The 19,035-nt window shown below is 37.0% G+C and overlaps 1 protein-coding gene across 14 annotated transcripts in view; it reads right to left on the bottom strand.

Annotated features, from left to right (window-relative positions):
- CCSER2 (coiled-coil serine rich protein 2) overlaps window positions 1-19,035 on the bottom strand; it is a 155,971-nt gene that overhangs the window by 60,905 nt on the left and 76,031 nt on the right. For 7 of the 14 annotated variants that reach the window (XR_015156579.1, XM_086381188.1, XM_086381193.1 and 4 more), the window contains exons 5-6: window positions 17,542-17,704; window positions 5,047-5,242 (exon numbers count right to left, since the gene is read on the bottom strand). Coding sequence is in view for 8 of the 14 variants with exons in the window: in XM_086381188.1 (XP_086237314.1) it covers window positions 5,047-5,242; window positions 17,542-17,704 (359 nt within the window). In the remaining 6 variants the exon portion in view is untranslated. Of the gene's footprint in view, window positions 1-5,046; window positions 5,243-17,541; window positions 17,705-18,410; window positions 18,515-19,035 lie in introns of those variants that run through there. The other 7 variants (XR_015156584.1, XR_015156583.1, XR_015156581.1 and 4 more) reach the window with 2 other exon arrangements.

Consider the following 19,035-nt stretch of genomic DNA (forward strand, 5'->3'; position numbering starts at 1 on the left):
GCAGAATAAAGCCACAATTAAACACCACTAGAGTCCCATCACATGACAAAAATTAAGAAGTCTGATAATACCAAGTGCTGCTCAGATGTAGAACAATGCAAAAAAAGTATTTACTACTTGAAAAGAATGAAACAGATTGAACAATTTGGGGTAATAGCTTCATATTTCTAGAATATTTCTATGCTCAAACAGATTGAACAATTTGGGGAAACAGCTTCATATTTCTGGAATATTTCTATGCCCCATGACAGAGAAATTCCACTCCTAGTTAGTTATTCCAGACGAATTTTCACACATGTATACCAGGAATACTTCATATCATTTGTCATAGCAAAAAAAAAAAAAAAAACCTGAAAAGAACCAAAATGGACATCAATAGTAAAATGGAGAAAGAAACTGTTTAGAATTGGAGACTAAAAAATGAAAATTAATGAAGCAGAACTAAATATAAATATCAAAGAACCTTAAATAAAATGCTGAATGGAAGAAGCAATTCACAGAGTAATACTTACAGTATAATTTCATTTATACAAAGTTCTAAAAGACAAAAGTAGTATATTTACAGGGACACAGACAGTGAAAGTGTTAGTCACTCAGTCATGTCGGACTCTGTGACCCCAGGAACTGTAGCCTGCCAGGTTCCTCTGTCCATAATTCTCCAGGCCAACAATACTGGAGTGAGCTGCCATTCCCTTCTCTATGGGATCTTCCCGACCCAGAAAACGAACCTGGGTCTCCTGCATTGCAGGCAGATGCTTTACCATCTGAGCCAACAAAGATGGTCAAAAATCAACAGAAAAAGAAACAAGGGAAGTACTAGATTCTGGAAAGGGAAGATACTGCAATGAAGAATGAACACTTCTTACTGTCTCATTCCTTAACCTGGATGGTGAGTATACAACCGTGTCATTTTATTCATTAAAGGGTACCCTTATGCTGTATACGCTCCTTTTATGTATATTTCATGAACTTAGTTTTCCTGTTATGATGAAAAAAGTCTGGGGATAGAGAAGCTTGAGTTCCCTGACTTTTCTGTGGTTCTCTGCCACCACGTGGCAATCATTCAGCAGCTCCTCAACTCTTAGTGCACTCACAGAGGAAGCTGCTGCTGTAAACAGTCCATCCACCTGGCACTGCATCCATGTATCCATTCCCCCCACACAGAGACAGAGAGAGAGAGAGGAACAAAGAGAGAGACAAAGACCGACAGACAAGAGAATTATGTGAGAGACACACTACTGGCTTTATTCTCAACACTGGAGCTGAGAGGAAACAACAAAACAAAACATTTGTATGGCATACCTGATAGTTCATAAAACACTCAGGCTCATGCCAGGGAGACGGTATGAATCATCAGGATCAAATAGCTAGACAGGTATGAATCATCAGGATCAAATATTTTGTAATCCCAAAGAAAAATATCAAAGAGATACCATCATGTACTTTTCACTACTCCACATTTTTCATTTCTCACTCCAAGGTCAAAACAGATGCTGAATGTGATAATATGATAAAAGCAAACAGGGAAAATAATGAACTAAGAGTGAAGAAAACGGATGAGCAAAACCACTCATGCTCATGTGGGTTAGAAATATGAGAATTAACTGGAAGTCTGCATAAGGCAAGAGTAGATTCTCAGTCTTCTACCTCTATTCCAAGAAGGGAAAAAAGCAGAAGTTTCTTCTCTGGAGAAACAGTAACAACCTGAGAAGGCAAAACACACCGCTTAGCTGAGCACTGAGGCCCCACACCGCTTAGCTGAGCACTGAGGCCCACTGATATCCACGTGTCACTGTAAGGTGGAGCCACCAGCTGGCAAGGCCAACCCATGTGTGAAGAGTCCTGATCAACTTGTTACCCTTTAATCTTAAATAGTAATAAACAACAGACTCATTAGATATCTGAAGAAATATTCCAAAAGAAAGAGAAACTAAAACATAAAAAACAAAATGACCATTTATAAAGAGATAATAATGTAGGGAACTTGAGAAATCTTAACAAAACACAACAGAAACAAGCTACTTAATATATTTACTAACAAAATAAGACAAAATAAGAACTGAATCATATGAAAAATGAAAGACTACAATAAAGAGCTCTTAGAAACTGAAAATACAACTGCCAAGATAAGTAATTCAACAGAAATAGGGGGCTGGAATATGAAGGTGAGGAAATACACCAGAAAACGTAGTCAAACTCAAAGAAAAGGAAAATACGAAAGAAAAAAAGACTGAAAACTTAACTCATAAGTTCTAGTTTGGATTACCAAGAATTCCAGAAAGATACACTCAGACACCCAGAGAAAACAGAATAAATAAAATATCATAGAAATGACTTAAGGAAATTTCACACTACATCAATCTTCATAAAACTCAGTGATTACCCATCATTAAGTGGAATATGAACAAGTACAACAAAATCTCAATCCCAGGACATCACTGAGACTGCAGAATGCCAGGAATAAAGGACTAAAAATCTCCCAGAGAGACTAAAAACAGACAAAACACAAAGTAAGATGGATTAGAATGTAGTATACTTTTCTCAGTGGCTAAACTGGATGCTAGAAAAGTGACTTCAAATTTCTAAGGAAAAACTCACTTCTATACCAGCCAAAGTATCCCTGCCAAAGTATTACTATAAACTAAATATGAGAGTAGATAAGAGATTTCAATGACATATCAGCTAGAAAAAAAGTACCATCCATTTGCCCTCTCTTAGGAAGTAAATTAAGGATATATTCCTGCTAAATATGAGAGCAAACTAAGAAAAAAGAAGATAAATTATCCAAGAAATAACAATCTCAATCCCAGAAGATGATGAAAGAAATCTGTGTATGATAATTTTAAAGACACTTAGTAACCTGTTCAGATTACAAAAGGCTGGCTCAAGTGGGGAGAAGGACAGAAATATTGCTTTTTTCATTAAGCTTCTGGATACTATGTGATTTTTTTTAAAACCATGTACACGTATCACACTGAAGTTTTTATAATTACTAAAAGGGACAAATTAACAGGCTGTTATACAAAATACTGGACTAATTCAGCTTTTTAACTTCTATCAGCATTTTGGGAAATGTTAAAGATATCCTAAACAGATTCTGCAATTTTCTTCTCATAATTTTGTTTTCACTACATAAACAAAGGATGAAGTCAATTTGAAATCTTTAGAAGATTTTTTGATCAGGAGCTTCAGAGACATTGGAAAGAAAAGGTAGAAGAGGTGAGAAGTAGCTGAAATGTGTTAAATATGTATTTGGAGTTAGCTAGCTTTACCCTGTTTTGTGTCTGGGTGTATCTCGTAGTTACAGTTCGGAGAAGGCAATGGCAACCCACTCCAGTACTCTTGCCTGGAAAATCCCATGGACAGAGGAGCCTGGTGGGCTGCAGTCCATGGGGTCGCTAGGAGTCGGACACGACTGAGCGACTTCACTTTCACTTTTCACTTTCATGCACTGGAGAAGGAAATGGCAACCAACTCCAGTGTTCTTGCCTGGAGAATCCCAGGGATGGAGGAGCCTGGTGGGCTGCTGTCTGTGGTTGCACAGAGTCAGACACGACTGAAGTGACTTAGCAGTAGCAGTTACAGTCATACTAAGGTATAAACTCTGTGTCTGGGTATTTGAATCACTGAATCTCTTTCTGCCTCGAGAGAAATCTAAGAATCTCAGATCCGAAAAGGATTCTCCACTTTCTTGCTCCTGGCCTTATACAGACAGGTGTCTTTTAAGACGGCAGTCAAATATCAGGGCTTCCCTAGTGGTCCAGTGGTTAAGAATCCTCCTGCCAAAGCAGGGGACATGGTTTCGATCCCTGCTGCAGGGAGATCTCACAGGTGGCAGAGCAACTAAGCCTGTGCACCACAACTACTGAGCCAGTGCTCTTGACCCTGTGAGCCTAGAGCCTGCGCTCCACAGCAAGAGGAGCCACCGCAACGAGAAGCCCGTGCACCACAATGGAGAGGAGCGCCCCCCCCTTGCCACAACTACAGAAAGTCCATGCATAGCAACGAAAAGCCGAAAATACATGAATAAATCTTTTTTAAAAGGGGGACTATTCAAAATACTCAAATATCTACAAGAATAGAGAAGAGCAGTCCAGCAAAGCCATAACTGAGTAATATAAAACCATTCACAGTAGTTGTAGTTACTAACAGAGGAGCCACATTTCATTTCAAATAGCCTTTACTGAGCGTTTATCTCAACGGCCTCCAAATGGTTTGGATGGCCACCAGAAATTCTAAGATGTGGTCCCTGCTCATAACAAGCTAGTACATACAATCCTGAGGACAGTAACTCAAAAAGTAAGTTATGCAGAGAATCCAGACTGTTCTTCCTCAACCATAATTTTAAGTTAAACTTGCCCAGTCTACAAAACACAAATATAGATTTAAAACTAAAGATATTCCTGACTTAAAGTTAGTATTTTATTCCTTAGTTTTTTTATTTACATTGGAAATGTATATGTTAACTGTTCAAATCAAGAAAATACTACTGAATCAGAAGTCAGCTTCTACTATCAGCTCACCATGTGGACAAGCACATCACTGCTCTGAGTCCACGTTTTCTCCAAAAAAATGAGAAGACTGGGAAAGTTTAAACTTGAAGGTTTCAAACCAAAGTGGGGTTATGTGACTATAATTATATAAAATGCTGTTTCTTATTTCTCACTTAGCTGAAATCATAGTTGCAGCCGCTGATGACTGAACACCTACTATGTTTCAGGTATTAAATCACTCAATTTGTAACCATGAACTCTAGCTCTCTTAAGAACCTTACAACATAGGTACTATGAAAATGAGGAAACAGAAGCAGAGAGCTCACCAAATATTATATAGCTCATAAATGTTGATGACTTTACAGAGACCATCATGCAAAACCTCAAGTGTTTTTGCTCTCAGAAGAGTTTCTGTTAGGTACTGTTTACGACCATTATTTCTCCACAAATCTAAATAGTCATTAGAAACTCAACTTTACTTTAAAAACAAAGTAAAGTCAATCTATTTACCATTGAAAATGTCAAGCACTGGAAATGTTCCCTACGTACTAACCTGGCGCAGCAGCCGCTTCAGCCTGAGTAACTGAGTTTTCACAGCAGTGCAATCCTGAACCATATGCCGAAGGGTCATCTCGTCCAGTATCACCGTATTTTCTGGTACATCTACAAACATCTTCTGAGCCTGGAAAAAGGGGGTCCCTCCATAGCTTTCAAAATGACCCAAAGGAGATTCTCTATAGGGAGAGCCTCTGCAAGGGCAGGGGAAGAAGTTGGAAGGAAAAGATATACAATATAATTTCAGAAAGTAATAAAGATTATGAAATTATTACAGTGATTATTACAAATCATTTATTATCACAGAGCCTTTTGACTTTTACTCATCTCAGATAGTGAATTTGTTTTCACTGAAAATTTCAATCAATTCTAGTTGTCATTAACACAGTTATCATCTGCACTCCCTCCTTTTGTGTATTTTACACATTGATTAAGTAAAGCTTATTCCTTAGGAACTAGAGTAGAAAACCTCTGGGGAAAGGCCTTGCCTGGAAAAAACTATATTTATTTTACTTTTCTGCACTGATTGATCTTTAGCTTTTAATTTTAGTTACTCTCTTAAATGTCATATCTTTTTTTAGCTATTACCCTCATTAATTCCCAGTTTAGATGTACCTATTTCTGGGAAGTTCCAGCAGATAGTTAAGACAAATATAGTGTTATTCTTCTCTTGTTTTTACATTGCTGATAAACCATCTTTTCCAGTAAAGATTAAACAAGGTTTTACAAAAGTCTTAAACACACCACATATTTCCTAATCTTAAACTATCTTAAAAAATACCTGCTCTTTTTTAAAAATTTTTTTAAAAAATTTCAAAGTTTCCTTTGTTCCACACAATAACACACATGTTGAAAAAGAGGAAATAAAAACTAGGGGTAATGTGTTTCATGGACATGAAAAACACAATGTTTTAACCAGCAGTCAAAGCTATAGCAATCTAAAAATTACTACATTCACATTACACATAATCCCAGTTAGTTTTTAATATAAGAACTTGTGATATATGTAAAATTTCAATATTTAAATAGTACACTAAAAAAGTATTCTCTCCAATATAACATCTACATTAACATATCAGGATTAAAGTTAAATTCATGGATGCATTAAATTTCAAAAGTAGAAATACATTTTCTAATAAATTTTCTAGGTTTTAACAAATATTCCCAAATCTCTAAATTCTGAAATATTCAATATGAGCTTGGTTTTCATAAGGTAATTATTCTTCTCTGAAGCCACTTCTCATACTTGATTTCAGGCCTGATTTTTCTTTCAACCCAAGAAAGAGATTTTTAAGAACATTTAAATAGCTGATCCACAGATAAGACCCTAATTTGTTCACATTTAACTATTTTATCTTTGTTGATTCAAAATATAGTTGAATTATTAAATTTTAAATACTGATAATTATTACTATGACTTTACCATCCGTAACTGAATAGACAAGATATATACAGAGTGATGAAAAATTTTTCAAGTAGTAAGACAAAAAGAATCACCTGGCAAATGAATAGTAGAGACAAGAGTTATGTTTTTGGAGAAAAAGCTGACATAATTTGGGAAATTTTTTTGAATAGGAAAGAACTTGGGATGAACTATAAAGTACAAGGTTTGAGTTGGGCAGAAATGCAAGGTGAAAGCTTTCTAGAAAAAGAAAATAAAAAAAAATGGCACAAAAGTGCGTGTTTTTCAGGGACAAGGAGACTCTCATAAATGGCTTAGGGGACCACACACAGCCTGAATCCAATTCATTCTTCTACTTCATCCCTCAGTAAACCTGCCTCCCTCAGACCAACTTTTTAATCCATAGCCAATTACCAGAGACTGCCAAAGCATGAATCAGGAATGGAATAATGGCTTATATTAGATTTAGGCATAAATATGAACCACATGTAAGGAACTGATGAATTAAAAACATTTCGAAGGAAGGGTCAAAAGGTCTTGATCACTAACTGAATATGGGGACAAAGAACTGGCACCTAGAGAAGCCAAAATACTGTAAAAGACACAGCTTCAGCCTAGAACTTAAGTTGTTATGTTGGCTGATAGTAACTAGCTATTGAAAATACTCAATATCTTTGGGCCATAGAGTCTCTCAGTGCTGTCCAGCGCCTATCAAATAAAGTTCATATGCCTTAAGTTGCATTTCTAATACTTCCACCATGAGACCAAAAACTAAACTTATATCTCATCCAAGTCTTAATGCCCTTCAACTAGATAAAACTGTTTTATGATCCATAACTTATTTTATAGCATAAATGAAAGAAACCTACATACATGTCACCTCTGATTATAAGCCCTTTGAAAACAAGGATTTATTCATTTTTACATTAGCCAATTAATGCAGATTATCTGAGTTCAAATCTCAGCTCTGTCACTCACTAGCTATATAACACAAAGGGCAAGTTACTTTATGCTTCATTTTCCTGACTTATAAAATGAGAATAAGAGTATCTCACTTGATTGGTAAAAGGATTAAATGAGGCAATAATATATGCTAAAGTGCTTGGAATGGTGCTTGACATATAATAATTGTTAGGCAAAAACCAATTACTGATGTATTACTACTATTATTACTATCAATAATTTCTAACTTCTTTATATTGAATATTTTTTCTAACACAAATGTCAAAAGAACACTATAATGCCATATACCCTTCTCCTAGATTACCCAATTGATAAATCCTGACACAATGCTCTATTAATATGGGTGTAAACTGTTACTAAACCGTATGACAGTAAGCTGGAAATAACATAACATCTCAATGAGGGCCACCATTTGAAGGTTGCTGGGGGAAAAAATGAATATAATTGAGAAGGTACAAAGACAGAAGAAGAAAAAACTGAAACAGAAAGCAAATATATGAGAGGCTATTTTCAGAAAATAAAAAGAGACTGTTTAAAACAGAAGGAAAAAACAAGATAATGAAGATTTTGAGATTTCACATTCTGAGAAGACGATGCAGTCCACAAAGGAAAATCTCAATCTTTAAAAAAGAATGAGAGGTAAAAACATGAGCCAAAGAGGACTGAACAAAATACCTACGTTAGCTTGACAGTCATAGATTTGTACTTCTGTACAAATTTTAACAATCACTGACTTCTAGAAGAGAAATTAGGTCATGAAAGCAGCAGAAGACTTCAAGCTACTTTGGAGAAAACACTGGAAGGTGAGCAGTGTGTTTGCAAAGGCAGAACCTATGTGGTCAATCCCAGGCCAAACAGGCTGGTGGATATGAAGAACTGAACCAATACAGGTATGGATAAAGGTAAAAATTACCTCAGTGGTTAAGAAGCATAAGAATGAAATGCTCACTATCATCAGTATCATTCTATAAGTACAGCCAATAAAATCAACAACAACCAAAAAAAAGGATCACAATAACTATAAAAAGGAATCTGCAAGAAATAAGCTTTTTCAAAACCAATTTAAATTTAAACCATATACAAGAGCAGCACCTGATATTCAATCCACACATCAAATAATCCCTTGGCTGCATAATCACTTATTGCAATTTCAAAGTAATCTCCCCAAATTATATGGCTCTATCCATACATTTACATTCTTCTCCACTTCTATCAGAGCTTCTTTATGACTAAGATATGTGATTTTTATGTGAAACTGAAGATTTGTGATTCATAGGTTAGAATGGTGAGTGGAGATACTCTGTGTGAGAGAGAGAGAGAGAGAGAAAGAAAGAGAGAGATTTGGGGATTTTGCTTTCTCACTTATCTCCTAATCTCAATCACAGTTTGACTTCACAAAACCTTTAGCTTTTTTTTCACTATTAATAAAAATGGTATATTAAAAGTTAAACACATATATTTTTAACATCATGGTTATCTATTCTTTAATGCTAGATTCAATATAATCTCAATTAAAATGCAAATAAGATATTATGTGGATATTAACAGAGTGATTTTCAAGTTTATATGAACAGGCAAAGACCCAGAATAACCAATACAATACTGAAGAAGAAGAAAGTCAGAACACTGATACTGTCTTACAGACTTTCTGTATCACCTGACAGTAATCAAGACTGTGGTAGAGATGAAAAAATTAATGGAACAGAAGAGAGGGTCCAAAAATTCACCCATACATACAGTCAACTGATCCGTGGTAAGCAACAGAGTTCCAGAAAAACATCTACTTCTGCTTTATTGACTACACCAAAGCCTTTGACTGTGTGGATCACAATAAACTGTGGAAAGTTCTGAAAGAGATGGGAATACCAGACCACCTGACTTGCCTACTGAGAAATCTGTTATGTTGTCAAGAAGCAACAGTTAGAACTGGCCATGGAACAACGGACTGGTTCCAAATTGGGGAAGGAATACATCAAGGCTATATTTTGTCACCCTACTTATTTAACTTATATGCAGAGTACATCATGTGAAATGCCAGGCTGGACGAAGCACAGCATATCAAGACTGGCATATCAAGATTGCTGGGAGAAATATCAATAACTTCAGATATGCAGATGACACCACCCTTATGGCAGAAAACAAAGAACTAAAGAGCCCCTTGATGAAGGTGAAAGAGGAGAGGGGAAAAGCTGGCCTAAAGCTCAACATTCAGAAAACTATGATCATGGCATCTGGTCCCATCACTTCATGGCAAATAGATGGGAAAACAATGGAAACAGTGAGAGACTTTATTTTGGGGGATTCCTAAATCACTGCAGATGGTGACTGCAGCCATGAAATTAAAAGATATTTGCTCCTTGGAAAAAAAGCTACGACCAACCTAAATAGAACATTAAAAAGCAGAGACATTACATTGAAAAAGCAGAGACATTACGTTGCTGACAAAGGTTCATATAGTCAGTTATGGTTTTTCCAGTAGTCGTGTATAGATGTGAGAGCTGGACTATAAAGAAAGCTGAGCACCGAAGAAATGATACTTTTGAACTGTGATGTTGGAGAAGACTCTTGAGAGTCCCTTCGGCTGCAAGGAGATTAAACCAGTTAATCCTAAAGGAAATTAGTCCTGAATAATCATTGGAAGGACTGATGTTGAAGCTGAAGCTCCAATACTTTGGCCACCTGATGTGAAGAACTGACTCACTGGAAAAGACCCTGATGCTGGGAAAGACTGAAGGCAGAAGAAGAAGGGGACGACAGAGGATGAGATGGTTGGATGGCATCACCAACATGATGGACATGAGTTTGAGCAGGCTCCGGGAGTTGGTGATGGACAAGGAAGCCTGGTGTGCTGCAGTCCATAGGGTCACAAAGAGTCGGACATGACTGAGCAACTGAATTGAACTGAACTGATCCTTGGTAAAGGAGCAATGGCAATTCAAAGGAGAGAGGACAGTCTTTTCAACAAATAGTACTGAAACAATTAGACATTTATACACCAAAAAAAACACCTTGCACACCTTTCACAAAAATTAACTGAACACTGACTGGTCAATGATCTAAATGTAAAATGCAAAACTACAAAGTAACAATGAAAATTTAGGTGACTTTGGCAATATGTTTTTGGCTATGATACAAAAAGTACAACCCATGAAAGAAAAAACTGACAAGTTGTCCTGCATAAAATTAAAAATATATGCTCTGTGAAAAATATTATGAAAATGAAAATTCAAAACACAGACTGGAGAAAATATTTGTAATAAATGTATCTGACAAAGGATTGGTATCTAAAATACATAAAGAACTCCTAAAGGTCAACAAGAAAACAGATAACCCAATTTTAAGAATAAGCAAAAGACCTAAACAGACATCTCACTAAGACAAAACACAGATATAGCCAATAAGGATATGAAAAAAGGCCCAAAATCATACCATTAGAGAAGTGCAAATTAAAACAACAATGACATGCCACTGAACACATATCAGAATGATCAAAATCCACAACACCACATGCTGACAAGGGTATGAATCCATAGGCGCTCCTGCTCATTGCTGGAAGAAAAGTAAATGTGCAGCCGTGGCAATTTCTTACCAAACTAAACATGTATCCATGTGTGCATTCATGCTAAGTTGCTTCAGTTGAGTCCAACTCAGTTGGACCCTACAGACTGCAGCCTGCCAGGCTCCTCTGTCTGTGGGATTCTCCAGGCCAGAATACTGGAGTGGACTGCCATGCCCTCCCCTCCAGGGCATGTAAACCTACAACTGCTCTAAAAAATAAAGGCCATTAATTTTTTTTTTTTGAAAAGTCATGACAAAAGGAAAAGAATGAAGTACTTACAGAATGGCAGAATCAAAGATCTCCAAAAATCCACTCCTACATAAAAACTCTAAGAGTGTGTGTGTTAGTCGGTCAGTCGTGTACAACTCTCTGTGAGTCCATGGACTGTAGCCCTCCAGGCTTCTCTGTCCATGGAATTATCCAGGCAAGACTACTGGAGTGAGTCGACATGCCCTTCTCCAGGGGATCTTCCCAACCCAGGGATCGAGCACAGGTCTCCCACATTGCAGGCAGATTCTTTACCATTTGAGCTATCCAGAATACTGGCAAATTTGGCAAAATCAACTCTTTAACAACTCTGCTGCTGCTGCTAAGTCGCTTTCCATCATGTCCGACTCTGTGCAACCCCATAGACAGCAGCCCACCAGGCTCGCCTGTCCCTGGGATTCTCCAGGCAAGAACACTGAAGTGGGTTGCCATTTCTTTCTCCAATGCATGAAAGTGAAAGTGAAGTCGCTTAGTCCTGTCTGACTCTTAGCGACCCCATGGACTGCAGCCTACCAGGCTCCTCCATCCATGGGATTTTCCAGGCAAGAGTACTGGAGTAGGGTGCCATTGCCTTCTCCGAACTCTAGAAACAACCAAATCAACTCTGGAATTAACAACTAAAAAGCATTTACTGAAGAAAACCAACTGACTTTCATGAGAACAAACTCTGTGACATTTAATTTATTCTATTTCCTTGTCTATCTTCCTAGCTCTGTGGCAGCTTGAAAAACAACAGCTTTACAAGTGCAGTAGCTGTGATATTCAGCAATCTCTAAGGGTGAGATGGGAGGTAAACTCGGATTGGAACTCTCCAAGCAACACCATTTCCAGAGAAGTGTTACTATTTGACCTAAACGGCACCTCCCTAGAAAAGGTCCATTCTCAGCAGTTAAGTTTTATTTGACCTGATTCAGAGCTCCCTCAGTGGGAACAGCCTTAACTCCAATATGTTTTAAGAGAAAAGAGAAGAAAATTAGTGACAATGGTTTAAAAATCTCAGCTACCTGAGATGGCAATACCAATTGGGACAAAGAAGAAAGTGAAAAATTTAAAAGGAAAACCTGAGGAATCACATGTCCACAGGAAGCTTTGGAAAGCCCTAGCATACTCCTGGGCACAGAGAAGGCCATACACGTGTGGAAGTCAAGGAAATACCTACGAAGGTCTTACTCCCTCACCTTTGGCTGATGTTGAGCCTCTGAGCAAACAGGATGAGAGCTAAGGCAGTACTGCAAACTGCTTATCATGTTGTTGAAGGTATCCCTGAATACACACACACACACAGACACACACACAGCCCCTTGGAAAAGGCTGGGAAACTTACTGGTGCAAGACATTTAAGGAAACTTCTTTCTAATCATTAGTTCCCAAATGTGATAAACTAAAAGACACATGATATTCAAACCAACAAAAGCCAAATAAAAAGTAAGAATCCTGAACACAACAAGAAAAAAAGTCCTTTTATTGTGTTAGAAGACATGCTCAATAAGATTAACAGCTGATTTTTCAACAGAAAGCATAGGAGTTATAAAAGAGAGACTGTTAACCAAGAATCCTATATGCAGCAAAACTATCCTTTAAAATTAAAGACAAACTAAAACATCCCCAGATAACAACCTAAGAGAATTTGTTGCCATCAAACCTTCCCTACATGATATACTTCAGCTGGAGACTTTAATGTTTCCTCCTCATTAACAGATAAAACAACTAAGAAGGTCACCAAAGAAACAGAAGACGTGAACAACACTACAAACTAAGAAAAACAGACATCCACAGAACATCTAAGAGATTAAATCAGTAATCAAAACACTCACTGCAAAAAAAAGTCCCAGGCCCAAATAACCTCAACAGCTAATTCTACAAAACATTAAATGAAGAGTTAACAAAACTCCTTCACAAACTCTTCCAAAAATAGAAATGAGAGAAACACTTCCCAATTCAATCTGTGTGATAATATCAAAAACCCAAAAAAATCTCAAGAAAACTACGAATATTTGTTATGAATGTATATAGAAAATCTTCAACAAAATACTTAGCAAGCTGAATCTAGCAACATCTAAAAGGATATCATGACCAAGTAAGATTTACTTGAGAAATGTTAATAAGTTAGTACATCTGAAAAATCAATCAAAGGCATATATCACATTAACAGCATGAAAGGAAAAATAATTTTATCAATAGACACAGCAGTAGCATATGACAAAATCGAATACCCTTTCATGATTTAAAAAACCCTCAACAAAATATGAACAGAAGGGAACTTCCTCAATCTGATAAGGACCATCTATGAAAACCCACAGTGAACATCATATTTAACAGTAAAAGATTAAACGCTTTGATCCTACGATCAGAAACAAGACAAAGATGACTGCTCTTATCACTCAACTTGTACTAGAGGTTCCAGCCACAGCAATCATGTGGGGCCAGGGAAGGGAGTATCCAGACTGGAAAGAAAAACGTAAAACTATCTGTATTCTCAGATGACAGATTTTTACACATTAATTTAAGAGGAACTAGGGAGCCAGAAGTTTAAATGAATCACGTACAGGAAAGCTACATTTAGAGCTGTAGCAAAACTTACAATGCAGGGGGAAGTGAGCCTGGGGCCAAGATTTTTGTGAGCCAGGGAATGGGACCCTTAAGGAGAAGCTGATCAAGACAAATGCCCTCCCTGAGGAATGAAGACAAAACCTCACCCCTAAAGAGAACAGTTCTAGAGTGACTGAAAAATAAGAATCCTTCATCTAAGAATGCTACTGAGGAATGCTACACTCAGGGAAAAGTTACAATCAGGAAAATGTAGGGGAAGAGGTCAAGGATGTTAAGATGTAAGAGAATTTCACTTGGCTAGTAACGCTGTAGGGGAAAGGGGAGGTCTGGAAAGAAAAAAAGGACTAACAGGTTAGGTTAGGTGAAAAGAGAATGCAGTACTGACAAAAACACAGAGAAGGTAGATGAGTGATTCTGAACCACCAGTCCCCTGAGTTACAGATACGACATAATCCTATAATTAATTATGACAACAATGTGAATTAAAGGACAGACAAGAAAGGGAACCAGCAACATTTAAGAAGTCAAAGAATGGGAAGAGGAACTTTTATACATGTTATATATTAAAAGGCCCTGGGGTTAGCACATCCAAATCTTTTAAAATCAAGGTATAGAAAGAAAATAATAGTTCTAACGTTGGCTGGAGTAAGGCTTATCTTGGATGAGGTTTTTCTCTCTACCACCCACACCATAACTGGCTCTAGGAAATCTAAGAGTCCTAAACCTCACACAGCTACCCAAAAGCCTGAGGGAATCAATAAATCAGCTGGTTAACTTATAACTAGTCACAAGAAACCAGTGTGTGTCAGTTCATTTGTTGGGAAGTTCTGCCCTGAGTCAAATCAGCAACCATCAACAGCATTATGCATTTCTCTCTCTTCATTCAGACTCACGAGTGTGGATGACCCACAAATCACTAGTACCTCAAAGTTCACTGCATAGGAGGGATCTGTTGTCGTGTGTTTTGGGAAATGGCTACATATTTTTCTTCACCGCTTTTTGCAACATCACAGAATTATCATTATATATTAAACGTGCTGGAGTCTACTATTAAAAAAAAAATCTTCATTTAACTTGTCCTTCCTATAGTCATCTGATCAAAGGTTTTCTTTTCTACACCTATTGACATCCAGGAATACAGTTTCTGAAAAATGTTTAACTTTTCTGACAGATAAATAATCAGTCACAGCTTGATCATTCCCAAGGACAGAGATTGCTATATCCAGGTAATTCATTCCATTTTGGACATTCTTATTAACAGTCTCACAAAGTTGAAACTTGTCACCCTTTATCTTAAAATGCATGGATAGTTTTTGCTATCTATAGTTAGAGATCACATTTATTGACGCCTCCAAATGACCTACCAATTCAGCTATGAACCTAAGAGTAACTCTCTGAAAACGCCATAGTGTTTCATACATGGCTTTGTACACACTATTTTTTCCATCTGAATACTCATCCTTATATAGAAACTGCATGCGTGCATGTAAGTCGCTTCAGTCGTGTCTGACGCTTTGCAATCCTATGGACGGCAGCCCACCAGGCTCCCCTGTCCCTGGGATTCTCCAGGCAGGAACATGGGAGTGGGTTGCCATTTCCTTCTCCAATGCATGAAAGTAAAAAGGGAAAGTGAAGTCACTCAGTTGTGTCCGACTCTTATCGACCTCATGGACTGCAGCCTACCAGGCTCCGCCGTCCATGGGATTTTCCAGGCAACAGTACTGGAGTAGGGTGTCATTGCCTTCTCCGAGCACCACCTGGGAAGCCCCTATATAGAAACTCATCCTCTGCAATTGCTACAGTCAAGTTATCAGTTCAACAGTAACTTTCTTGATACACCACTATCCTAAGCAAAAAATTGCATGCTCCTGGAATCCTGTACACATCACTTCAAGGCACTTATCATCATTACACTGTACTACCGCATTATAACTATCTACACACCTCTCTCTCCCATACTCTAAACACCCTGGCAGCAGGAAATATTTACTACTCATCTTTTTATGGGATGGAAAAGGCACAAAAATCTTCTACCAACCTGATAACTGCAATGACTCCAACTAAGCTCACACACTGCACAATTTGTTTTATCCTTCTCAAAACAATGCTCCAAGAAGCCATTACCAATCTACAGCTTTCACCTCTCACACCATCTCCAAATTCATTCCAGCTTAAGAGTTTAGAACTCAACATACAGGTTCTCAATAAATACCTGTTAAATGGTTGAATAAATCTTACCTTGTACACAAGGTTCACATTTTAGGTAGGCTTCTAAATTTTCGTAAGTTAGCCTTAAATTGACCTTCTTACAAACCAACCATCAAAGATGAAGGAAGCATCATCATCATTATTAGCAATGAAGACTATCTTTACATCAGATGCTTGTGTGATAGTACCAACTCTCAGATGTCCATTACTTATCAAAAGTCCAGATATAAGGAACAGAACAGCCAAAATAATGTCTGGGAGGATATGTCCTACGTATATTCTCTCAGACACTCTATAAATTTCATCCTGGCATCAGACTTTATCAACAGAAGGAACTTTAGTTGTAGAACTCCAATGATTCACTTGTAGAACTACTTTTTCTCAGACTAGAGTTCTTTGTAGCATGAACTGAAGAACACAAATAAAAAAGGATTTTTTATTTATGGAATTTATCATTAATTTAAGGAATTAAAAATTTAAGGAATTTGTCATTAATTCTACTTTGGGATTCTGTCTGAGGCCTCTCCACTACATCACAAGGTGTTCTCCTTATAAGAACTCATGCAAAGCAATCCTTTACAGGTTTCTGTCTCATAAAAGCAAATCAACTGAGAAACATATGCTTTATTCATGAACATTATAAATCTTGTAATGGATCAAGTTTTGTTCTTTGCTTTTTGTTCTTTTCTTTTTGTTCTTTTCTTTTGCTATAAGGAATCTTAGAGACAAATTTCTTTCTTTCTTCAAGAACTCTACAGCACCTCGTATTTCCCCCTTTCCACTATTTCTTTATCCCAATTTTACTATTTGTACTAATAATGTGCTCCAAAAGGACTTTAAATCCCTAGGGGAATGAGATGAGAGAATAAAAAGGAAAAAAATTAATAACTGCCACTGGGTGCCTACAGTAAGTCAAACACTGCTCCAGGCACATTTATCCCTGATCCTTGGGCCTGAGAGAAAGGTATTATTAAGCATGCTTTACAGATGGTAAACTGAAGCAGAGAGAGGTTAAAAAATTATCTAAGCTAAGAAAGCTACACTGTACCAGGCCAGAGTGTGATCCCAGCTTTGAATGACTACATAGCCACATTATACATAAGGTCTGACCAAATTAAAGACTACGTTACACTTCAAAAGAAAAAGAATTCTAACATCATACTTGAGGAATTTTTAAATTTCAATTTATTATATGAACAAAAGAAGACAAATCACTTGGCACTAATTTCACACATTAATATCTGAAACATAATAAACTTTAACAAAGTAAACACCTGATCATTTCCAAATGAGAACTAGACAATAACATCAAACTTTAAAGTTCAAACAGCAGACATAAATACTTATATTCATGACAAAGCTAAGAAAAAAAGATTTAGGACAAAACAAAAGAATTAGACATATTATTCCAATTAATACCACAGATAACTTGAAATGTTTTTCGGTGCCTCTAAACATAAAGGCAAAAAACAGTTTTGAGGGGTTGGGGGGAAATACGGTTCAAAACTAGTTAAGAGAGAAAACATATTTTAAATTAGACTCACCTGCTCAAGTCACTTTTTCCATGGTGATGATAGTGGTCAGGATGGCTAAGGTGGTAATGTTCCTGTCCACTCCACCTCTGGGGTGGCCTTTTCCAAAATCCTTCTTGAGACTGTCGAACATTTCTGTCTGATCGGTCAAAGCGGTTCATATTGTCACACTCCACTAGACAAATCCAAAAGCAAAACACTAGAAACATGTACATATACTCTATAAAAGTTAACTACTTATAGCTTGATAATTAAAGGCTGCTGAAAATATAAAAGCGGTATTCTAAAATAACAGCCATTATGTTAGCTGAACACAAAAAAAATCAGGATTTCCATAAGAAAAATGACTAGTTCTTTTGTTGAAAACTGAACTTTATATTATTCAAACTGAAGTAAATTTAAAAAACTTTTTCATCACAGTCACTGAAGTAACAACAGCCCCCTGTTTTAAAACAAGCAAATTATCCTTGAAATCGACATTATACATTTTAAACACCAGTAATCAGCTTTAAGTGGTTTTCATCATTATCAGTCCTTGGCTCAGACTTCAGAATGAAAATGACAATAAAAAGTAGAAGATTTTAAGTCTGGGAAAGAACTCCTTCCTAAAAATGAATGTCACAGTTAATTTTTTACTGATTTCAAGAAGTACAAACTAACTTTTCATCACAAACAAATCGTATTTTTTAAATTAAGCTCACAGTTTTAGAAAGTAAAACGTTCCAAACTGCCGATAGTAGAGCTTGTTCAAAAATTCTAAAATGCCACGGAAAACAAAGCCAGTACTTTGCTGCAACAAACAGTACACTCCCTGAAATCCAAATGCCACAAAAACATGAAAGGAATCTCTTTGAGACACCCCAAGCTTCTCCTTCACTTACCCAAACACTTCTTCCTCACATATCTGAGCACTCGCTAAGAGAGTTACTTTGTACAAGGGAGACATTGTGTCGCCTGCTGCCTACTCAGACATAGTTGCTCTGACAAACAGGCCTTCCTTCCTGCTCAACTCCCAGCCCTCCCTGTGGGAAGCAAGCCCAGTTTACCCTGTGACTCCATCTTCTCAGTGCGTACATAGCCTCTGAGTTAGGACTGTTACTAAAAATACAGCTAAACACTAACCCAAGCCAGGAACAGGAAAGGGCTTTCTAGTAGAACAATTATTACTCGAGAAAGTTCAAATCCTGCATGTTCAGAATTCCTTGCAATAAGAAGCTTCAGAAATCAATGTAATCCTCCCCAATGGAAAAAAACAAACAAGCAAACTCATTATTTAAATGATTTGTTTTCACATAATTCAAACCTGAATTTGATATATGGAAGCATAGGATACCACATAAAAACAAACTTCCCCACTCCAAAAAAGAAAGGCTGATGCAGTTAAAGTGCATATGTTCAATTCTTATATACACTGAACTCACTGTGAACATATTACTTGTAGATGAGTAACAATTTAAATAAAGTTTCAAAAGATACTGAAATTTTGTTTATTAGAAAATTTCCATT

This window comes from Bos grunniens, chromosome 28 (assembly GCF_055505025.1).
Source record: "Bos grunniens cultivar Pamir isolate PY7600 chromosome 28, Bosgru_T2T1.0, whole genome shotgun sequence".
Lineage (NCBI taxonomy): Eukaryota > Metazoa > Chordata > Mammalia > Artiodactyla > Bovidae > Bos > Bos grunniens.